Source organism: Pistacia vera, unplaced genomic scaffold (genome assembly GCF_008641045.1).
Source record: "Pistacia vera cultivar Batoury unplaced genomic scaffold, PisVer_v2 Contig600, whole genome shotgun sequence".
NCBI lineage: Eukaryota > Viridiplantae > Streptophyta > Magnoliopsida > Sapindales > Anacardiaceae > Pistacia > Pistacia vera.
In genome coordinates this window covers 173,382-196,759 of record NW_022196447.1, presented here as the reverse complement: position 1 = coordinate 196,759, position 23,378 = coordinate 173,382, and the positions used below count along the sequence as shown (strand labels likewise).

Below are 23,378 nucleotides of genomic sequence, written 5' to 3'. Positions count from 1 at the left end.
AGATGTTTGTGGTCCTATGCAGACAACATCATTGAGTGGAAGCAGGTATTTTATACTCTTCATAGATGATTATACACGGATGACATGGGTGTATTTTTTGAAGCTAAAAAGTGAGGTTCCTGCAGTGTTTAGAAAGTATAAACTGATGGTGGAAAATGAGGCTGGAGCAAGGATCAAAGTGTTTAGAAGTGACAATGGAACTGAATTTACTTCAAAAGAATTCAGTTCTATTTGTCTTGAAGCAGGAATCAGGCATCAATTTACTACACCATACACCCCACAGCAAAATGGGGTTAGTGAGAGAAGAAATAGGACCATCATGGAGATGGTAGGTGCATGATGGCAGAAAAACAACTTCCCAAATACTTTTGGGCGAAGCAGTAAACACTGGAGTTCATCTCCTGAATAGGCTGCCAACCAAGTCAGTCAAGGCACAAACTCCAGTTGAAGTTTGGACTGGAATTAAACCTGCAGTGGAGTATTTAAAAGTGTTCGGAAGTGTGAGTTATGTCATGGTTCCTGCAGTGAAGAGAACTAAACTTGATGATAAAGCTGAAGTTGGCATTCTCATCGGCTACAGCAGTCAATCAAAGGGTTACAGAGTGTATTATCCTGAAACAAAGAAGATGTGATAACTAGGGATGTGAGGATAGATGAAAATACAATGTGGAATTGGGAGAGTAAACAAATTGAGGTTGACAGGAACATGCAGCAGCCGATTGAAAATGTGTTTGATGAACATGAAACTGAAGAAGATGGAACCAGCAGTTCGTGGAACCAGGACTTAGCTGATGTTATGCAGGGGCAATGTGGCTGTATCAGAACCTAAAACGTATGCTGAAGCTGCTGGATCGAGGCCTAGAAAAGTGCCATGCAGGAGGAGATTTCTATGATTGAGAAGAACAACACCTGGAGGTTAGTTGAAAGACCTGAAAACAGAAGAATAATTCAAGTAAAATGGATCTATAAAACTAAAGCTCAATCCGGATGGTACAATCCACAAACACAAGGCTAGACTCGTGGCAAAAGGATTTGCAACAACAAGGTGTGGATTACACTTATAAGTTTACTCCGGTAGCAAGACATGACACTATAAGGATGATCATTGCCATGGCAGCTCAATTTGGTTGGAAAATTTTCCAACTTGATGTCAAATCTGCGTTCCTAAATGGCTGCTTAGATGAGGAATCTTTGTAGACCAACTTGAAGGTTATCAGGTAGGGTGAAGAGGGAAGGTGTACCTGCTGGAGAAGGCTTTGTATGGCCTAAAACAGGCACCTAGGGCCTAGTACAGCGGATAATGAACACCTAAAGCCTAGGCTGTGCGAAGTCCAAACAAACATACCCTTTATGTTAAAGAGCTGAGGTGATCTAATTGTGGTGTCATTGTATGTGGATGACCTGCTGATGACAGGGAGCAATTCAGATCGTTGAAGATGTTCAAACAATCCATGCAATCTGAATTTGAGATGACAGATTTGGGGGAGATGTCATATTTTCTTGGATGCAAATTTTTCAGTCCAAAAGGGAATATTTGTGCATCAAGAAAAGTATGCAAATGAAATTCTCACAAAGTTTGGAATGGAGAATTGAAACCTGCAGATACACCTTGGTTTCTAATCTGAAGCTGAGTAAAAATGATGGTGAAAAAGAAGTGGATGAGAGCATGTTTAGAGGTCTGGTAGGCTGTCTGCTGTACTTAACAGCCACACGTCCAGACCTGATGTTTAGCAAGCTATCTCTCCAGATTTATGAGTTGTCCAAGTGAATCACATCATAGAGCAGCAAAGAGGGTGTTAAGGTAGTGAAGGGAACTTCAAACCTTGCATTTGGTTTAAAAGGGCAGAAAAACTGGTTCTGCAGGGAGACACCAGACATAGTGATTGGGGAGGTTCTTTAGATGACTTGAAAAGTACCTCAGGGTATGTGTTTTATATTAATGAGGGAGCCATTAGTTGGTTGTCGAAGAAGCAAGACACGGTGGCTCAGTCCACAGCAGAGGCAGAATACATTTCTGCCGCAGCAGCTGTGAACCAAGCTGTTTGGTTCAGAAAAATTCTGTTTGATTTGAAGCAAGTTCAAGATAAGCCAACCTCTATATGGTGTGATAACCAATCAGCAGTGGCTATGGCAAAAAATCCTGTCCTCCACGGCAGAACCAAACATATCAAAATCAAATTTCATGCAGTTAGAGAAGCTGAAAATGATGGGGAAGTAACTTTGCTGCACTGCCGGGGTGTGGACCAGATTGCAGACATTATGACTAAGAGTCTGCCTAAAACCAAGTTTGAGGAACTTAGACTCAAACTTGGTGTTTCCAGCATGTGCATCAAGGGGGAGTGTTGATGTAGTGATGCTTTGCTGGAAATGTGTCAAATGCTCAAGTCTGCAGGTTGTGCGTGGAAGATGCAGAAGGTTACATGCTGCTGTGTTTTTGACGTGCATAGGAGTGTTTTTTTAGTAATATCTTGTTTAGAAAATTAAGGGTATTTAAGTAAACTGTATTAGAAGTAAATGTGTGGTAACATTTGAATTTTGAAAGCTGTAATGTCTGCTGTAGTTGGTGTAATTAGCAGAGAGTTGTTACGTGTTATATACTGTCTTCCTTCAATGAATATGACAAGCTTTTGCATTATTTTTATTGTGCTCTGTTTTCCTTTCTCTTTGATGATCTCCGGCTGAACCAACAAGTTGTTTTCTCGTGCTTTGGAAGCATGGGGAGTTTTAGGAAAGAGCAAGTGAAAGAAATAGCACTTGGATTGAAGCAAAGCGGGGTAAGGTTCTTGTGGTCATTACGGAAGCCACCACCAAAGGATAAACTTGAAAATCCTAGTTATTACAAGAGTGATGATCTCCAGGAAATCTTGCCAAATGGGTTCTTGGAAAAAACAAAGAAGGTTGGTTTGGTGTGTGGATGGGCACCACAAAAGGCGGTGTTGGCACATAAATCAGTGGGAGCATTTGTGTCACATTGTGGGTGGAATTCAATCTTGGAAAGCTTGTGGTTTGGTGTCCCAATTGTGACATGGCCTATGTATGCTGAGCAACAGCTTAATGCATTCCAACTGGTGAAAGATTTGGGACTGGCTGTGGGGTTGAAATTGGATTATAGGATCATTAAGGGGGAAGTTGTGGTTGCAGATGAGATAGCAAGAGCTATAAAATGTGTGATGGAAAGTGATAATGAGGTGAGGAAAAGGGTCAAAGAGAAGAGTGAAAAGAGTAGATTAGCAGTGATGGATGGTGGATCTTCATATGCTGCATTTGGAGGCTTAATTGATAATATATCCAGAAACAAAGCACATAAGAAGAATAGTACTCTTTAGTCTCTATTTGATCTTTTATGCATGATGTGTAATGCCTTTGTTCCAATTTCTTTAAGATTTAACTTCATGTTGAAAGTTTGTTCATGAATCTTCTTATAAACTAATATTTTATTTTTCTAAAAGTTCATCATGCATCTTTTTTTCTTTTTGTTATGATCGATGGTGTCCACACATATTTTAACTAATCTTTCGGGATCCTAAAATTATCAATCTAATAAGAGTTCTAATAGTTACTCTTATTAGAAATAGAAGAGAGATTCGAACTCAAGATTTCTTGAGTAATATTTCCAAGAATTCTCATCAAACCACTCGACCATCCAGAAGTAGTTGTCATGCATCTTCTTACATTTTATTCCAATGACATTAACCCAATTTGAGATTCTTTAACAATTGTTAAGTTGACTTTTAATGGTGATTATGGTGTTTGAAAGGAGATTGCAGCAGCGAAGCAATTACCCCACCCACTTCCTTCTTTCCCTCTGCGAGGGAGCCCCCACGGCCCTCCCTTACAATTTGTGATATGATATCATATATTTTTTGAAACTTTCTTTCTTATCTACTTAATTTAATTATATCATCATTGAAAATAAAAAAAAAATTGGGTGGCAGAGGGGTATATGTCACGTGTAAATCTATCCAATAAACCATTATATGTATATACATTACATTTAAGTAGTTTTTTGGTTTAATGCAATGGAAGACTTAGAAATCTTTTGTTCGGGGATCACTTTAAAAGAAAGAGATCTCTTGACAGACTTTAAAGTGGGGGATGAAGAATTCTGTGGTGGGTTTACGGTGGGTTTTTAGGTGGCTTTGCGATGTGGTGGGTGTTGATGGTGTGAGAACTTGGTGAATTTGATCAGTTTAATTGGAGTCGTACATTCTTGGGTGAAATAATGAAATTGATAAAGCTTGAAAAGTTAAGGATAATATTAGAATATTACCTTTAGGCAGAAGGTTAAAAATGTATTTTCAGAGTTTATTGGGCGCTAGGAATCTATTTTCGAAACCATTGAGTTGTTACGTCAATAGCAAAAACACATGGGGGTTTACAAAAATTTCCCTTCAAGCTAGTTTTCTGTATTTCCCTTGAACAAATGAGAAAGATGAACGAAATTACATATGAATTGCTCGAAGTTCCAAGATGTTAAAGAAATTCTAATACCAAGTTGGTATTCAAAGTACTCGAGATTTTCTATGATTTTGATTATAAATTCTAGATTTTCTAAGATTTTGATTATAAATGTTATTAAATTTAAAGAATATAAGACCAAGTATGCCAGATTTTTTCTTATTATAATACCATAAAATACATAGAACCTTATTGCATATTAAATTATTGAATATGATGCTTTAGATAGTAGTGTAAAATGTCACCCAAAAATTTTCGCTCTATATATTTATTGTATTTCCACATGGATGTATAACATGAATTTGTAGAACAATTGTTAGGATTCTTTTAGAATTAGGATACCACCAACACCAACAATGAAGAAAGCTGAGCTTGTGTTCATCCCTGCACCAAGACTAGGCCACCTAGTTCCCACTGTGGAGTTTGCAAAATGCTTGATCCATCGAGATGATCGTTTCTCAGTGACTGTTCTTCTCATGGATTCCCCATTTGGCAGCTCTATTTCAGCTGCATACACCAAATCACTTGCAGAATCCAACACTCCAATAAGCTTCATCAATCTTCCACCTCCTCCAGACTTCTTTCCTTTTTCACCAGAGATTCATAAATTTCAGAACAGTTTATAAAAGAGTTTGTAGATAGTCACAAAGCTTGTGTTAAAGAAGCTATTATCAAGAACGTTCTTTCAAACTCAAACTCAGCTCCACTTGCTGGGTTGATGGTTGATTTGTTTTGTACATCAATGATCGATGTGGGAAATGATGTTGGTGTTCCTTCTTATTTGTTCTTCACTTGTGGTGCAGCTTTTCTTGGTCTTATTTTAAGCCTTCCGAGTAGAAATGATCAGAATGGCAGAGAACTTGAAGAGTTTGATGATGAACTTGTGTTCACTACTTATGTCAACCCATTACCGAGAAGAGTTTTGCCTCTATCTATGTATACTAAAGATGGTAGTTACACTACTGAAGCTGTGAACCTTGGAAGAAGATTCATGGAGACTAAAGGGATTATTGTGAACTCAGATGCGGAGCTGGAATCTCATGCGGTCAAGTGTTTGATGAATGATTTTGATTGTGTGCCACCTGTTTACACAGTCGGATCGCTGATTGATCTTAAGGGTGAAAGTAATAAGTTAGTTTCAGATGAAACTCAAAAGGGTGATGAGATAATGAAGTGGCTTGATGATCAACCTGATTCATCGGTTGTGCTTTTGTGCTTTGGAAGCATGGGGAGTTTTGGTGAAGAACAAGTGAAAGAAATTGCATTTGGAATGGAGCAATGTGGGGCAAGGTTCTTGTGGTTTTTACGGAAGCCCGCACCGATGGATAAAATTGCTGACCCTAGTGATTACATTAGTGATCATTTTCAGGAAATCTTGCCAAATGGCTTCCTGGAGAGAACAAAGCAGATGGCAATGGTATGTGGATGGGTGCCACAAAAGGCGGTGTTAGCTCATAAATCAGTAGGAGGATTTGTGTCACATTGTGGGTGGAATTCAATCTTGTGGGTGGAATTCAATCTTGGAGAGCTTGTGGTTTGGTGTTCCGATTATTGCATGGCCTTTGTACGCTGAGCAAAAGTTAATGCATTCCAAACGGTGAAAGATTTGGGATTGGCTGTGGAGTTGAGACTGGGTTATACAAACAATAGTAAAGAAGTGTTAGGGGCTGTGCAAAACCGGGTACCCGAACCGGTTTAGACCAAAAAATCGGGTACCCCTAAAAAGATACCCGCAAACTGAACAGGTTTGTGGGTACCCGAACTTGATTAAAATTCATCATGAATTTTAATTTTTTACAAGATACAATTCCATCAGGGGTATTTCATTCAATAATTTTACAACTAAAGAAGCAGCAGCAAAGAAGTATGTGAAAGGAAATAGAAATACAGAATCAAATCTCTACTACTCTTTGCTTCTACTTTTTTTTTTTTTTTCTTATCCTTAATATTCTTTTTGCCTTTCAAATATCACTTAATTATAAAAGATCAAATGTAATCCACATGCTTAAGATTGCGGGACCTGACGCACTTTACTGGAGACTAGAGAATTTGAGAGAGATGAGAGCAAAGTGCGGGACCTGACACAATGATGTTGACGGGCTGAAATTTTAGGGCAATGTATTTGCCTATTTGGGGCTTTTGCCCTTTGAAAATTGAAAGTAAAAAAAAAAAAATTAAAAACTAGGTTTTCTTTTTTTTTTTTAATAAAACCGGGTACCTGGTTATCTTAAATTAAATAATCGATACCCGAACCGAAAATTTGAGTATCTTATAAAAATTACCCGAAAATTCGGGTTCGGTTCGGTTACCGGTTTTTTTTGCATAGCCCTAGTGTTAGGGGATGAGATAGTAAGAGCTATAAAATGTGTGATGGAAAGCTATAATTTGGTGAGGAAGAAGGTGAAAGAGAGAAGTGAAAAGAGCAGATTATCAGTGATGGATGGTGGATCTTCATTTGCTGCATATGGAAAACTGATTGAGGGTTTGTTAGTAAACATGACGAAATATGGAATGCTTTTATTGATTTCATTGATCTCTGCTGGCTGAAATTAAGCAGTAATTAGAGTTTCAATCAATAACTTAATTCAAGTGATTGATTGAACAATTACAGAGATTTTTTGTTATTATTACTTTCGTTTTTTACATTTACAAAGATGTATAAATTGGCCAATTGTAAGGCCTTACAATATACTGAATATACAAATTTCTTCTCTCTTTCTCTTTTCTTGGGCATACTCTGGCAGTGTCATTGTCTTGAACTGCTTCTCTTTGTCCTGCTCTTTGTCTCTGTCTTGATTCCTTACATGGTATCAGAACTTAGCTAACAGCTTCTGCTTGGCTATCAACTCAGCTTCTTTCTCTTTGTCCCTGCAAACAATAAAAAAACACCATTACCCTTCAGCATCGAACTCAACCCAAATACAACTACAACAAACCCAGACGGCCCAACTAACACAATCAACCCAATCACCACAAATAGCCCACACAACTCCGGCCCAACAACCAATCTCTATCTGTTACAACCCGCACAACCCAAGCCCACACAATTCAAAACAGGCCTAACCCAGCCCATTTTCCATATCGAATGCCGGATTACAACCCAAAATTTTTTACCCATTTAAGGCCTAACCTAGCCTCTCTTGGAACACTGGGTTACAACCCGGATTCTTTTCCCACATTGGGTTCGGATCCAAATCCCTACCCGCATCCTTTTCGAATTATTCCAACCATCGGGAACAATCACCCTAAACTAGGCGATGTTCTCTTCTCACCAGTCTCTGATGGACTTAAATTAGTCCTCATCAAACAAACCCTAACTGGATCTGACAACTATGCCTCCTAGTCTCACGATTTCTGGCGAGCCTTCATCACCAAAGACAAAAATCCATTTCTTGATTGGGCTTTTCAACCACCGCTGCAACCTCATCTTCAACGCCATTGGAATCATTGCAATATGTTGGTCTGATCATGGATCAGCAATTGTCTTTCGTTAGAGGTTGCGGCTGGGCTCCCACCAACAGAAATGGCTGTCGAGATTTGGGCTAACATCAAGGAGATATATGGGGATCTTGCCAAAATCTTCACTCTCCGGTAGCGCCTCATCGAACTCAAGCAAGGGAATAACTCAGTCACCACTTATTTCAATCGGCTCTCTACCGTTTGGAACGAGTTAGACACTGTGGAAGAAACGCTTGAGAGGCCACCAGAAACTCTCAATCAATACCACAGAATGTGAGATCACAACAGATTGTCGCATTTTTTGCTCGGATTAAATGACAGTTTTCTTTCTTTCAAGACACAGGTACTGGCCACGTCTCCACCACCCTCTCTCCGATAGAGTTTTCAACTGGCGGTGCAAGATGAAAGCCAAGCCAGTTGAAATCTAACAGAACATCACCGGATTCAATGGCGTTGGCAAGGTTGAGAGAGAATGGGGATCCACAATGGCTAGGGCACAATGAAGGTGAAAAACCTTCTCTTATATATGACGAGGTGAAGGGCTCAGATTCAATCTTAAGATTTGACGGCCAGAAAATCATCACGTTTTTAAACACATCTCACGGCTCCAATTGTGCCATGTCACGCAATGGGTCAAACAGGTCAACTTCTTGGTCAAACGTGTCAACTAGATCTGGAAATGGGTCAAATGGGTCTAGATTTGGGTCAAATGGGCCGGGAAATTCAAGATCCAATAAAAATTGATTATATTGTGATATTGTAAAAGAATAAATCATGATCGGGACCATTGCTGGAGATTACATGGTCGTCCGAATTCCAACAATAAGGAGAGAAATGGTCATTCTTCTTCTTTCCAAGTTTCTCTTGGAAATCAGTCAGCACCTACTCTCAATCTAGAACAATATAATCAATTGCTCCAATTACTGAACAATGCCTTGACTGCTCCCACTGCATCTTACGCAAGCACCTCTTACTGTTTTAATGTATTCAAAACTGATATGTGGATTATTGATTCAGGGGCTAGTGATCACATAATTTGCCACCCAAAATTTTTTACCACTATTTCCACTGCCTAATCCACTTCCATTCATATGCCGAACAAAAATATTACCCCAGCTACTCATATAGGAACCGTCCACTTATCTGCCACTTTATCACTTAAAAATGTGTTATGTGTAACTGCATTTCATTTTAATCTCATCTCAGTATCCAAAATATGTGAAGACAATAGTAGCACTATAGAGTTTTATCCTAACACATGTAAATTTTAGGACCCTTCGATTGGGAAACTGATGGGCTTAGGTAAAGTCAACAGAGGTCTATACTATTGGGCACCTATTGAATCTACTAAAAGTTTTCCTACTTGTAGTCCAAATAAAATTTCCCATTGTAATATGATGATTAATAAAAATTCCTTTATTCTTCATCAACGATTAGGTCATAGTGCAACTATCCCTCACCCTTAGTGTCCTATATGTCTATTGGCTAAACAAGCCTACATTACCTTTCCGCATAGCACTTCCACTACAACCCAATCTTTTGTTTTAATCCATCTTGATATTTAGGGGCCCTACCACACCCCAAATCATGATGGATCTAGATTTTTCCTCACCATTGTCGATGACTTTTCCTAGGGTACATGGATATTCCTCATGCAATCCAAATCCCAAAAACTTACTCACATTAAGAATTTTTTGTCCATGGTCACCACCCAGTTTTGTACTTCTGTACAAAGAGTTAGAACCGACAATGCTAGGGAGTTCTTTAATTATAATTGTTCATCTCTATTTTTATCTCTTGGCATTCTACATGAAAGCTCTTGCACATATACACCACAGCAAAATGGGGTTGTCGAAAGAAAACACCATCATCTACTTGAAGTAGCCTGTGCCCTCAAACACCAAGCCCACATATTTGTCTCTTTTTTAGGCGATTGTGTGATCATAGCCACATACCTAGTCAACCGCTTGCCAACCAAAGTTCTTCATGGTAAGACTCTTTATGAGATACTGTTCAAGAAGCCACCAGCTCTTGACCACCTTCGAGTATTTGGTTGCCTTTGTTATGTGACCACCCTTGGCTTGCATGACAAGTTTGGTACCCGAGCCACCCGTTGTATATTTATGGGATATCCTATGCTTCAGAAAGGTTACAGGCTATATGGCCCAGTTGAAAACAAGTTTTTGATCTCTAAAGATGTTGTGTTTCATGAAGACACTTTTCCGTTTGCCACAAACGACATTACTACATCTACATCACCCAGACTGGTTCCTGAAGATACTATCTAACAAGATCCTCTATTCTATATGACACTGGACCCTCCGGTTCTTCAGCCTGACTGCACTACCAATGATTCTGATACAGCAGCCACTAATGATCCCTAGGAAGAAACACCTATTCAGATTTCTACTGTTGGTTCCTCACCTGGATCCCCTATTCCAGCTGTTTCCACACCAGGATCCACTGTTCCAGTTCTAGTTATTCACACATGCCGTAGTACTCGACAGATTCAGCCTCCAATCTAGACAACAGATTATGAATGTCCTACTATTTCAGATTCCTTAGGTACATTATACCCTACCTCCAATTATGTGAGTTATAGACGTCTCTCTCCTATACACAGAGCCTATATCAGTTACATCTCTACCGATCGAAAACCCACGAGTTACTCAGATGCTATTCAATACTCTCACTGGCGTCAAGCCATGGCTGATGAACTTACTGCTCTGACTCAGAATCATACTTGGGATCTAGTGCCTCGTCCCTCTCATAGAAAACCCATTGGCTGTAAATGGGTCTACAAAATCAAGCACTGTGCTGATGGATCCATTAAACGTTACAAAGCTCGATTGGTAGCTAAAGGCTTCACTCAGCGTGAGGGCTTTGATTATCAAGAGACATTCTCACTAGTAGCCAAACATGTCACCATTCGTACTTTCCTTACAGTGGCTTCCGTTCGTGATTGGCCTCTCCATCAAATGGATGTTAACAATGCTTTCCTTCATGGTGATCTTCATGAAGAAATTTATATGGATCTTCCTCTCGACATTCACAGACAGGGGGAGAATACAGTATCTCATCTACGAAAATCCCTCTATGGCCTCAAACAAGCATCCCAACAATGGAATGAGAAATTTAGCAAAGCTCTCATTGGCATAGGATTTGTTCAGTCCAAACATGACTATGTACTATTCACCTAGCACAAAGGTAAAATCTTTATTGCTTTGATCATCTATGTAGATGACATTCTTATTACAGGAAATGATACAGTAGGCATCAAATCCTTGAAAGAGCATCTCAACAAACAATTTCGAACAAAAGATATAGGTGAACCAAAATATTTCCTAAGAATCGAAATTGCATAATCCCCGGCAGGAATGTCTCTCAACCAACAGAAGTATGTCTTGGAACTGATTTCTGATTCTGGACTATCAGGATACAATCTAAGTATTATTCCAGTAGAACAAAACACCAAATTGACTACTCAGGAATATAACAATAGGACATCATCTACTAAAGTTGATCCACCTTTGGAAGACCCCACAAATTATCAAAGACTTGTTGGGCGATTAATCTACCTCACTATGACTCGCCCATACATCAGTTATGTGGTCCACATCCTTAGTCAATTCATGCATAAGCCTAAACAATCTCACATGGATGATGCGATAAAGGTTTTAAAAGGATTCCTAGCTTAGGTCTTCTCCTTCCTTGAGACAAAGGTTTGGATATCACAGCTCATTGTGACTCAGACTCGGCCACATGTCCAATGACAAGAAATCACTTACAGGATTCTACACCAAGCTAGAGGGAGCTCTTATGTCTTAGAAAACAAAGAAACAATCGACAGTATCTCTTTCTTTAGCAGAGGCAGAATACAGAGCCATGGCAAAAACAACATGTGAGATCGTTTGGATTTTAGGATTATTAAAAGACTTAGAAGTACAGGTAAGTAAACCGATTCTTTTATACTATGACAACAAGGCTGCAAATGACATAGCAGCAAATCCAGTATTCCATGAAAGAACGAAACATTTAGAAATTGATTGCCATTTTGTCAGAAACAAAATACGAAAAGGGGTAATCAAAACTTTACATATTCGTACTTCAGAACAACCAGCAGACATCTTCACAAAGCCATTATGTAGCAGACAACATTCATATTTACTTAATAAGCTTAAAGTTTTTTACATCTACAAACCACAAGCTTGAGGGGGAGTGACGAACTATGGAATGCTTTTATTGATTTCCTTGATCTCTACTAGTTGAAATTATGCAGTAATTAGAGTTTCAATCAATCAACTTAATTCAAGTGATTGATCGAACAATCACAGAGATTTTTTGTATTTATTACTTTCCTTTTTGACATTTACAAAGATGTATAAATTGGCCAATTGTACAACCTTACAATATACTGAATATACAAATTTCTTCTCTCTTTCTCTTTTCTTGGGCATACTCTGGCAGTGTCATTGTCTTGAACTGCTTCTCTTTGTCCTACTCTTTGTCTCTGTCTTGATTCCTTATAAAACATGTAATGAAGAAGATAAGTTAATGGAATATGATACGTAAAAAATTGAATGCATACATCTTCATTATCTAAATAAAATTATTGTACAATTTGAAATTATGCAGCATCATATACAATAAAACCTCTCTATAGTGATACTTTGTATAGGAATAAACTCTACATAGTCATAAAAAATTCTAGTCCCAATTTGGGATAGTTATAAATAAGAATAAAGTTCACATTGTATTAAGTTATATTTTTTCTAATTCCCACCTTAAGGAAAGTTGTCTTTACATAGTAATAATTATCTGTATATTAAAAAAAAAAAAAAAATATATATATATATATATATGTTATGTTATATTAAAGGTTTAAGATGAAATAAAATATTTATCTAAAATTGTTTGGGACAATGATTTATACTTTAGAGTTGTTACCACATCTTTTACCTTGCGAGTACGTAATAACTTGCTATTATGGACATTTTCTTATTGAAGCCAAAATATTTTTAGCTTCTGAAGCATGTTGAGAACTTCATGGCACAAAACCTTTTGTATTTTCGTACTATTATCCCCAAGATTATTTCCTTTCTCTTATTCTTGTCTAATTGCAGCAATGATTTCTTCTTTGGTTAAAGCATATACGATTTATTGCTCATTTGGATAATCAAGGAAGATATTAATATCCATTCGATTAGTGTAGTGAAGTTGTCGAATCTGATCCCTTAATTCTGCAATGACTCTTTTATTCTCCTCATCCACTTCATTTGTATCTTGTAAGTCATCGACATTGGGGAATCTAATTTTGCAGTGCTTGAAACCATTGGTAATTGTCTATGACTTCATATCAATTGACCATGCATCAACTGCATTTACAGTTCAATTAATAACACTTATCTTTATTGGTTCCAAGACACGATCTTCTATCCGTTTCAAAATAGGCAATTGAAACGCTGAATTGAAATCCTAATACTACTAAAATATGAATTAAAATCCTAATACTATAAAACTAAAACATGAACTATAAAATAAGAAATTAAAACAATAATTTTTGTAACCACATCTCCATTAAGTTATAACCTCCTCAGAGTTATAAAATTAGTTAGTCCCACCATTATGACTATAGAAATGTTTTACTATATATATATGATATGGATGTTGGATCTTCTTTTGCTGCATTTGAAAGCTTGGTTGATGAAATATTAAGAAACAAGCCATGAAGAATCACATTATCTTAATCATATTTAAGCTTTTATGGTTGGAATTATCTTCTATTAGAAAATATTAAAGTTTGGGTGTCCAGAATCCATTGAATACCCTACAAGCTCAATGGACCAGGTAAGTCATCACAAATGTGGTAGGTGGCCAATTTGTAGGACTTGAACACAAAACCTCTCGATAACCCACCCAGATCACTAAAATCTTGCCATCCGGCTACAAGGCTAATGGTCAACCTCAACACCCAGATGACCAATAACCACCTACAAAAACAGTAGAAATTGAATTAGTAAAATGATAATGAAGTAAAACAATTTCAATTTACATAAACATGTACTGATGCTGATTTTGCCGTCCAATATTCTCACCTTATAACCACTCCAAAAACAAAATTTTTATCTTCACTTTGTCTAAGCGCCCAGTTTGTTTTATATATTGGACACACATCCAAGTAAATAAATAAGAACTTAATTTCATCGCCATAATCTCCATAGCCAACAATGAAGAAAATTGCAGAGCTAGTGTTGATTCCTGCTCCAGGATTAGGCCACCTTGTGCCCAAAATTGAGTTCGCAAAGCGTTTGTTGGATCGTGATGATCGATTCTCAGTAACTGTTCTTGTAATCAGGCCTGCTGTTGTTCCTGATGCCATTTTTGCACATGTTGAATCGCTTGCAGCCTCTGATACTCGAATCAACTTCATTAATCTTCCCCGTTCTGATGATCACAACCGTTTAATGGAGTTTCCGAAGTCCCCAGAAAAGTTACTCTCGGATCTATTGGATGCTCAGAAGCCGTACGTTAAAGAGGCTATTATGAAGCATGTGATTTCTAACTCAAACTCAGCTCCTCTTGCTGGATTGGTAGTTGATTTCTTTTGCACATCAATGATTGATGTTGCGAATGAGCTCGGGGTTCCTTCTTATCTGTTCTTCCCTTCCGCTGCAGCTTGTCTCGGCCTTTTGTTAAGCCTCCTGGGTAGACATGATCAAGGAGGCAGAGAATTTGAAGAGTTAGAGGCCGATTATGTGTTCAAGAGTTATGTCAATCCAATTCCTAGCAGAGTTTTGCCTATGTTTATGTTCAACAAGTATGGTGGCTACACTACACTTGTGAACCACGCAAGAAGATTCAAGGAAACTAAAGGGATTATTTTGAATTCATTCGCGGAGCTCGAATCTCATGCTGTTAATTCTTTGTTGAATGATGATGATATTCCTCCTGTTTACGCAGTTGGACCCGTGATGGATCTCAAGGGTGAGAGTGAGTCAAGGTCGGATGAGACACGACGCGATGAGATCATGAAATGGCTTGATGATCAACCTGATTCATCAGTTGTTTTCTTGTGCTTTGGAAGCCAGGGGAGCTTTGGAGAAGAACAGGTGAAAGTAATCGCAGAAGGACTGGAGCAAAGTGGGGTGAGGTTCTTGTGGTCACTGAGGAAGCCACCACCAAAGGGTAAACTTGCAATGCCTGGTGAGTACACAAGCGATATCCAGGAAGTACTACCAAATGGGTTCCTGGAGAGAACAAAGGAGATGGGAATGGTGTGCGGATGGGCACCGCAAAAGGCGGTGTTGGCTCATAAATCAGTCGAAGGATTTGTGTCACATTGTGGGTGGAATTCAATCTTGGAGAGCTTGTGGTTTGGTGTTCCAATAGTAACATGGCCTATGTATGCAGAGCAACAGATTAATGCATTCCAAATGGTGAAAGATCTGGGACTGGCTGTGGAGTTGAAATTGGATTATAGAGACACCAGTGGAGAAATTGTGTCAGCAGAAGAAATAGCAAGCGCTATAAAATCAGTAATGGACATTGACAATAAGGTGAGAAAAAGGGTAAAGGAGGTGAGTGAAAATGGCAGATCAACTGTAATTCATCAAGGATCTTCCTTTTCTGCATTTGGACACTTGCTTGAAGACATAATCAAAAACAAGCCTTGAAGATCAGGATGATTTGTCATCAATTTTTAATTTTGCAAAAAATATTCTGAAAATTCTTCCATATTTTCAGGGAATGAACAAAGAATACAATAAATCCACCAAACAAATACAATTTAACTGCAAGAAATTTGAGAAATGGTTTCAATCTCTTAAACAGCTGGAAATTTTGACATGAACTGCAGGATCCCTCTTCTTCTTCGTCTTCGTCTTCTTAAAATGTTTCGATGCAGCTTTCAGCATCTTACTCCATTTCTGCAAATAATCGATCAAGTTTTAGAAAGCAAGAAACTTTCCAAATTTACAACCCAAAAGCAGAAAATTTTAATTTCAATTACCTTAGAGCTGATGGGAACACAAGAGCCTTTAACAGAAGCGGGAGAGAATTCAGAGGCCATAACATTCACCATTTTCTTCTTCTTCTTCTTCATTGTCTGCTTCAAAAGATCGACATTAATGTTGAGTTTCTTCTTGAAAAAGGTACCAAAACCAATTTTCTGGGCGCTGTGATTCCGCATCTTCTTCTCCAACTCAAACCCACCTCCGAAATCATCATACGAGAACTTTAATGGAGTCACCAAGTCAAGGCCCATGGGTCTGTACGGACGAGGGACCAAAGGAGACCAGAGTGAGCTCTGTGAGTAGTCAAAGTCGAAAGCCGAGTTGTCGGGGAACTTGCACAGGAGATCTCGAGACATCAATGGCTCTAAGTACTCGATCACTTTAGCTGTAGTTGTAATGAGCCTTTCTTCTTCTTCTTCTTCTTCTTCTTGGTATTTCATTGTTTGATTTGCTGCGTGTTATGTTGTTACTTGTTTGCTTTTGAGTCTGAGTGTGAAACTTTTTAAGAGGATTCTGAGGTTGAAGACGACATAAAAAGTAACCGTTACATCTGAGTAGTTCAAGTACTTCTAAATGTTTTTATTTTCCGATTCTACCCTCAGTTTTTTTTAAATTCCCTGTTTTGTGTCTCTAGCCAACGTCACTTTGTGGGATTTTTTGGTTTATACATGTGCCCCTAAGATTTCTCTTAACGACAAAATCCCCCCTTAGGTATCCTAATATGGAATAACAATTTATTATGTGCCGCTAGTATTCTATTCTCTAAGGAGCCCCACCCAAATGGGTTGGATTTGGTTAATAATTAAATTTGGGATGGGTCGGATTTGGGTTTGAATATCTTGATCCAAATTATTTTGGAGCGGGTATGGGAATACTAACTTTGACTCTGACCCAATATATAACCATAAATAATAATTATATAAAATATTTAACATCTAAATTATAAGTATTATATATAAAAGGTTAATTATTTCCTTTTTTTTAAAAGAAAAAATAAACCCATAACCACCGCAACCTTATTCCTCAATTGACTTACTTCAAATTGATTTATTGTCACATTCTTCACATGTGAATTGAAAATAAGGTACGTAATTAGATTGTTTAATCTATAATTAATTAATTATTAACATCTTATTCAACTTTATAATTGTATGAACATTAACTTTATATTAAAAAAATATATATTATCAAATTAAGTAGTTCAGGTTTATGAATTATGATTTTACGTTATTTAGAATCAGATTTATTATAAACTTTTAATATTATTTTATTTCTTTTGTTTATGATTTATTTCGAGGACTTATTAAATTTTGAATATAAAATTTTACATTAAATAATTAAAATCATTAGTTATCATTTTAATAAATAATTTGTATATATTATGTTAGAGTTATTTTTTATACATAAAATGGATCAAATGAGGCGCGATCCAGTGTTTTCTCTAAAAAAAATAACCCAAACCCGCCCCATTTATAAGAATTGATAATTGGGCGGATATAAGTATTCATGAAAGAGGTGGATATGGGCATGGATTTCTTAGTATCCAACCCAACCCGCCCCATTGACATCTGTAGGAGAACCCTTTTGAGTATGAAGCAAGAAAGTATAAAGGGAAGAAAAAGAAATAGCATTTAGTTCTTCATTTTCTCACCTCCCAAGCAAGCACATATTCCCAGCATGAAAGTAACTCAATATGCAATAAAAGTTCCAAATAGTCTGAATAAAAAAGCAGTCCTATAATGCAAAGAAGAATATATATTTGTTTTTCAGGATGATAATCCCATTTGCTTTATGGCCAGAGCCACTTTTGTCCCAGATTCTTGCTCTTTCCCTACTTCAACTGCCTCTATTTATATGGATAACCACAAACTGAAAAATCCCCAGTTGCTAGTTGTGATCTCAGTACTAAACTTTGATGGAAATCTAGCTGCATTTCTTGCCATGGAATCAACAAGAGACTGCATCAGATTACTTGTTTTAGTTGCCACCACATTCTTCACTCTAACTGGTATTCTTCTTTTCTAATTGCATTTCGGTTTAAGCTTTTCGGTTGATTGGTTTATTAAATGAATATCAATGTGACGACAAGCTTTTACTTATTAGTTTAAGCTTTTAATTTTTATAGATGGGAGAGTTGCGCGAGGTTCGCACTTTCGCGGTTCTAAAATCAGAACAAGTCCAATCTACAACAGGATGAAATTTGATTTTGAAAAACCTGAATCATATGGCCTAAATTCTCCATTCTCCATGCCACCATTTGAATCACTAACACCACTTCCTTCACCAAATAACTCCCCCGCTCCCTTCGGTGTCTACCCACCATTTCTTCCACAACCACCCTTCCAAAGCCCACCGTACAGCCCACCGCCAAATCCCATTTCACCAAGCTCACCTCTAGGCCCAGAAAGCCCGTTGGCGCCAAATCCTATTCCACCAAGCCCACCTCAAGGCCCACAAATCCCATCGCCACCACTGAATCCCATTTCACCAAGCCAGAGCCCACCACAATTTGTCCCACTTCCACCAATTTATCAGCCACCTGTTGTTTTGCCACCACCGTCTGTGCCACCACCACCACAGAAGAAGCCACAATATGCTGTGTGGTGTGTGGCCAAGCCAACAGTGCCTGACTCAATAATCCAAGAGGCCATGGATTATGCATGTGGATCAGGAGCAGACTGCAAATCAATTCAACAAAATGGTCCATGCTTTCAACCTAATACAATGTTTTCTCATGCATCATATGCTTTCAACAGTTACTGGCAGAAATCAAAGCAGGCTGGGGGAACCTGTGATTTTGGTGGGAGTGCTATGCTTGTCACTAAAGATCCAAGTAAGTATAGTAAATATTTATTATATCCATCTCTTGACATTTCAGAAATAACGTAAACCCCTACATTGTTATTGAACTATTAAAACTTACTTGTTATAAGTTAATGAACATTGACCCGACTACATTCTTGCTGTTTCTTTTAGAATCTTAAGTTTAATATCTTTTATCCTATTCATTGAACCTTACGCTTTGGCCTTTCCAAAAAGAACAAAAAAAATTCCTGGTTCCACCCCTGGTTATACAAATAGAACATGCATGTAGGGATAACATTTAGTATGTGCAGTTACAGATCCGAAGATACCAAACCCTAATGGAATGAGTCAAGATCAAATTATTTAGACCCGACATATTAGACACCTCTACACAAAAAAGGAAAAAAAAATTAAAAATATATATATTAGCTTCTTGGGAATATGCAACACCACCAGCAAGACAGTACTGAGATCACATGCAAAAAATTTGTCCAAGATGAACAACTTCAATTTGATTTCTTACTTTCCAGGATGGGTTTGTCTCCTTTGATACATAAAGACACTTATTTTTTGTCAGATTCTTCCCCCCTTTCGTTCTTTAATTAATTATGCATGCTCTTTATTATTTTTTGCAGGTTTCGATGAGTGTCAATTCATCTCCAACTGATTAAGAGAAATCGCTTTTGCTAGAAGCAATATCTTGTCTGTATTTATTAGGATTTTGGCTATGGAAACCCTTTTTTCTTTTTTTTTTTCTTTTTTAAGATAATATATTCTTCTGTGCATTAAGGAATCATTAAGAAAATAAAATATTGTAATTAATTAATAGAGTTATTATTATTTAGCAAGTTCTTTGTATGATTCTCTTGATATTTAAGACTGTCTTATATATTATAAAAATTTGCCCTAAAATAGTATAACTAAGGTGGTAAATAAATTATCATTTTGATTTGAAAATCTAATTAATAGGTTATTCTATGAATTATCATAGAATTTATAATTATTAGCTCGCGATTCGAAAATGTCCAATCGATAATTTTTCAACGTGATTTACGCAAGTGCTATCATAATATACAATTATACATGAGAGAAAGACTAAATCCACCATGAGCTTTTGATCCAATAATCAAGGTCCTAGTCTTTGAGCATGGCCAAAGTATACTCAGTGGGGTCGCTTGACCCTACTGAAATTTTAAAATTATTAGAAATAGATATATATTTGATAGTAATTAACAATTTTAATCCCACTAAAATTTATATTGACTCCATTAAAATTATCTATATTTTATTAATCCCATTAAGATATTTTTATATTTTATTAATCATGGGATTCGAAAATACTCTTTTTTTTCTTTTTTTGAGTTTTCTCTCTTTCTCAATTTCTCTTCACTTCTTTCATACTTTCTTCTTTCTTTGATTAAAAAATCTACAATGATAATTATAAAATTGATAATTTAGTATATATAACTTTTAGAAATAAATTTTTAGATTATATTTTTTTATGTTTATTACTTTAATATATTTTATTATAAATTTATTAACTTAAATTGTTTGATGTTATTGACTAAAAATCATGGTTATGTTCCTGGTTTAAACTATAGGAATTAGAGAATACTAAATCCAAACACCAGGAGTAAATGCAATTATCTCAAATATATGATTGTTATATCTAGATTTTAAATCTGAATTTTAAGTAAATTTCTCTACCACAAAAGTCGGTGCCTTTCATCAATGGAGGGTCCATTGCACATAAAAGAATAATGAACAGGGGGATATAGACAAAGTACACTGACAATTTTTTCCAGGCTATTAATTGACTGTATCTAGCTACGTCAAAAAAATTGTCTAAAAAATATTATCTTTTATTTTATTTTATTTTGTCCATAGCGGAAAATTAAATTGATGGGTCAGTGTTAAAATGTCGTGTTGCTATACATTTCTTTTTCAAGAAATTTATGAGCGTAAAGATCTTGATCCAAGTTGAGAAGACAAGACAGCTGTTGGATGGCTATGAAATTCTCGTGCCAAAAAGATTTGAGCCTGCAACTGTTTGTGTTTTTTTATCTTGTGTTTTTTTTCTCATATCATTTTCAGTCAATATCATTCATCTCACCCAAAAAATTTATCAATTACTGGATTAATATCAACAGCTTTAAAATCACATGAGATTTGTCTTTGGATGTTTCAGTCTAAACATGGCGATGATAAAATTCATAATAGGATATTCAACTAGAGAATTACTATATATAGACTATAGAGAGATTCTCTTTGTAGACACTGGAAATACCTTGTGGTAAGAGGTACTTATCCAAGTCCCAATCAAGATTGGTATTAGTCTCATACCTTTGGGCAAGGGTGGATCCAGCATTAGTTGAGGGTGAGTCATGACCCACACTCAATTTTTTAAAAAAAAAATACTAATATATACCCTCCATTTTTTTTTAAAATATTAATATATACAAAAAAGTATTAATGTTTAATTAATTTTTATTTTAGTCTATCTTAATAAAAATTTCTAAATCGGTTATTGCCTTCGGTATAGGAAGACACGAGGATTTCACAAAAAAAAAAATCATTATATAGCAGTATGCTAATATATATTCCTAACATTTTAAACAAGCGTTCAAATTTAAAGGAAAAAAAAATTAAAGNTAGAAAATATATTCAATCAAACTCCATAATTTCTCTTCTTTTTATTTTGTCTATTTGCATTATCTTTAAGATTAAATAATGAAATCTACGGATATTTTTGTGATTTGAGGCTCTTAAGTCAATGAATCCTGATTACCGACAAATTACTTTAATACTCGCAATCCAAATAAAAAATTTACGCACAGAATTTATAAATTTGAGAAGAATAGATTTAAAATTTGAGGCTCTCCCCTCTCGGTAGAGTCTAAAATAAATCTAACCAACCTCTATGATCGAATAAGGATTATTAGGTATAGTATTGAAGAGTTTCTGAGTTTAATTTCTTTCGATTGCTAATAGAAATGATTAACGGAGGATTACCCGATGGTTATTACTAATAGGAATGGTTAACCAATCGTTAACTTTAGTGCGTTTAAATTGGTTCGAACATTCTAATTATAAAAAATAAAAAAAATAAAAAAGTCAACAAGTTAATTAAACTGGTTGGACATTCTGGATTCCAATAAGAAATATATTTACAGGATTTATAAATTTGAAAAGAATTGAAAGTTAAAAGTCTTTGTAGATGGTAAACTTTTTGTCTTTATAAGAAGGCGATTGCATGGTGTGATATTGCATACTTGTAAACTCTTTACCATGGGGAAGTTGGGGTTTGGGTTTTATCTTATTTTGCTTGTAAACCTGTGCGGTTTGCTCAGTTCTTTCGCTTGTCCTGGGTGCCGAAAGCCATCTCCTGCTCCTAAATGCCCCGCTCCATATCCACCGCATGTTAAGCCTCCCTTCCACCCCAAACCACCGCATGTCAAGCCCCCTTACCACCCTAAACCACCCTATGTTCCCAAGCCAACGCCCCCGTACGTTCCCAAGCCTCCGCCAGGTGAAACCCCACCACCTTCGCCACCAAAGCAAGCGACTTGTCCCATTGATACTCTAAGGCTTGGCGCATGTGTGGATGTGCTAGGTGGTCTCGTAAAAATTGGCGTCGGCAGTAGTGCCAAGGACTCCTGCTGCCCGGTGCTGCAAGGGCTGGTGGACTTGGACGCCGCCGTGTGTCTTTGCACCACCATCAAGGCTAAGCTTCTCAACATCAATATCATTTTGCCCATTGCTCTTAAAGTTCTTGTCGACTGTGGCAAGAACCCACCTTCTGGATTTCAATGTCCTACTTAAGGATTTTTCGGTAATATATATGTAAGTTTCATGCAAGTAGTACAGATGAAGATACAGATGATTGCTTTGTGAAAGTAAGTTTTCATGGAAGAATGATCATCAAATAACACGAGTGAGAGAGAGGTTGAAGAAGAGTTCAATGTGTTTTGTTTNGTGACACCGCCCCCGTACGTTCCCAAGCCACCGGTCGTGACACCGCCCCCGTACGTTCCCAAGCCTCCGCCAGGTGAAACGCCATGTCCACCACCTTCGCCACCAAAGCAAGAGACTTGTCCCATTGATACTCTAAAGCTTGGCGCATGTGTGGATGTGCTAGGTGGTCTCGTGCACATTGGCGTCGGCAGTAGTGCCAAGGACTCCTGCTGCCCGGTGCTGCAAGGGCTGGTGGACTTGGACGCTGCCGTGTGTCTTTGCACCACCATCAAGGCTAAGCTTCTCAACATCAATATCATTTTGCCCATTGCTCTTAAAGTTCTTGTCGACTGTGGCAAGAACCCACCTTCTGGATTTCAATGTCCTGCTTAAGGATTTTTTGGTAATATATAAGTTTTATGCAAGTAGGACAGATGAAGATACTGATGATTGCTTTGTGAAAGCAAGTTTTCATGGAAGAATGATCATCAAATATCATGAGTGAGAGAGAGGTTGAAGAAGAGTTCAATGTGTTTTGTTTCATAATCAATCTCATTGCATATCAAGAATGCTAAGTTTATTATATGCTTTGGGAATAAATGTTGGTTGATTGTGATCATCTAATTAAATTGTTCTGTGTACGAGTTCAAAGTTATATCCTTCTTTCTCTCTAGCTCTTTATTATTATTT

The 23,378-nt window shown here is 37.1% G+C and overlaps 5 protein-coding genes across 5 annotated transcripts; 4 read left to right on the top strand and 1 right to left on the bottom strand.

The window, feature by feature from the left end:
- The first annotated feature begins 2,714 nt into the window (after positions 1-2,714).
- Positions 2,715-3,326, top strand: LOC116110340 (anthocyanidin 3-O-glucosyltransferase 2-like). The gene has a single exon (XM_031396568.1). It carries the CDS (start codon positions 2,715-2,717, stop codon positions 3,324-3,326), a length of 612 nt encoding a protein of 203 aa, XP_031252428.1.
- A 1,874-nt stretch (positions 3,327-5,200) lies between these two features.
- LOC116110339 (putative UDP-glucose flavonoid 3-O-glucosyltransferase 3) lies at positions 5,201-6,031 on the top strand. The gene has a single exon (XM_031396567.1). The coding sequence runs from the start codon at positions 5,201-5,203 to the stop codon at positions 6,029-6,031; it is 831 nt and encodes a 276-aa protein (XP_031252427.1).
- Positions 6,032-14,144: 8,113 nt separating this feature from the next.
- On the top strand, positions 14,145-15,590 carry LOC116110338 (anthocyanidin 3-O-glucosyltransferase 2-like). Its single transcript, XM_031396566.1, has one exon. It carries the CDS (start codon positions 14,145-14,147, stop codon positions 15,588-15,590), a length of 1,446 nt encoding a protein of 481 aa, XP_031252426.1.
- An 8-nt stretch (positions 15,591-15,598) lies between these two features.
- LOC116110350 lies at positions 15,599-16,442 on the bottom strand. Its single transcript, XM_031396579.1, has 2 exons — positions 15,926-16,442; positions 15,599-15,842 (listed from the first exon to the last, which is right to left on the bottom strand). Exons 1-2 carry the CDS (start codon positions 16,367-16,369, stop codon positions 15,732-15,734), a joined length of 555 nt encoding a protein of 184 aa, XP_031252439.1. The 5' UTR covers positions 16,370-16,442; the 3' UTR covers positions 15,599-15,731.
- Positions 16,443-17,825: 1,383 nt separating this feature from the next.
- LOC116110337 (pistil-specific extensin-like protein) lies at positions 17,826-23,343 on the top strand. Its single transcript, XM_031396565.1, has 4 exons — positions 17,826-17,937; positions 18,055-18,762; positions 21,943-22,553; positions 22,674-23,343. Exons 1-4 carry the CDS (start codon positions 17,871-17,873, stop codon positions 23,079-23,081), a joined length of 1,794 nt encoding a protein of 597 aa, XP_031252425.1. The 5' UTR covers positions 17,826-17,870; the 3' UTR covers positions 23,082-23,343.
- Positions 23,344-23,378: the final 35 nt, after the last annotated feature.

Coding starts and splice junctions, on each gene's coding strand:
- LOC116110338 (XM_031396566.1), top strand. CDS start 14,145: ATGAAGAAAATTGCAGAGCTAGTGTTGATTCCTGCTCCAGGATTAGGC.
- LOC116110340 (XM_031396568.1), top strand. CDS start 2,715: ATGGGGAGTTTTAGGAAAGAGCAAGTGAAAGAAATAGCACTTGGATTG.
- LOC116110350 (XM_031396579.1), bottom strand. CDS start 16,369: ATGAAATACCAAGAAGAAGAAGAAGAAGAAGAAGAAAGGCTCATTACA. Junction 15,843..15,925: donor GTGTTCCCATCAGCTCTAAG/GTAATTGAAATT, acceptor GATTATTTGCAG/AAATGGAGTAAGATGCTGAA.
- LOC116110339 (XM_031396567.1), top strand. CDS start 5,201: ATGATCGATGTGGGAAATGATGTTGGTGTTCCTTCTTATTTGTTCTTC.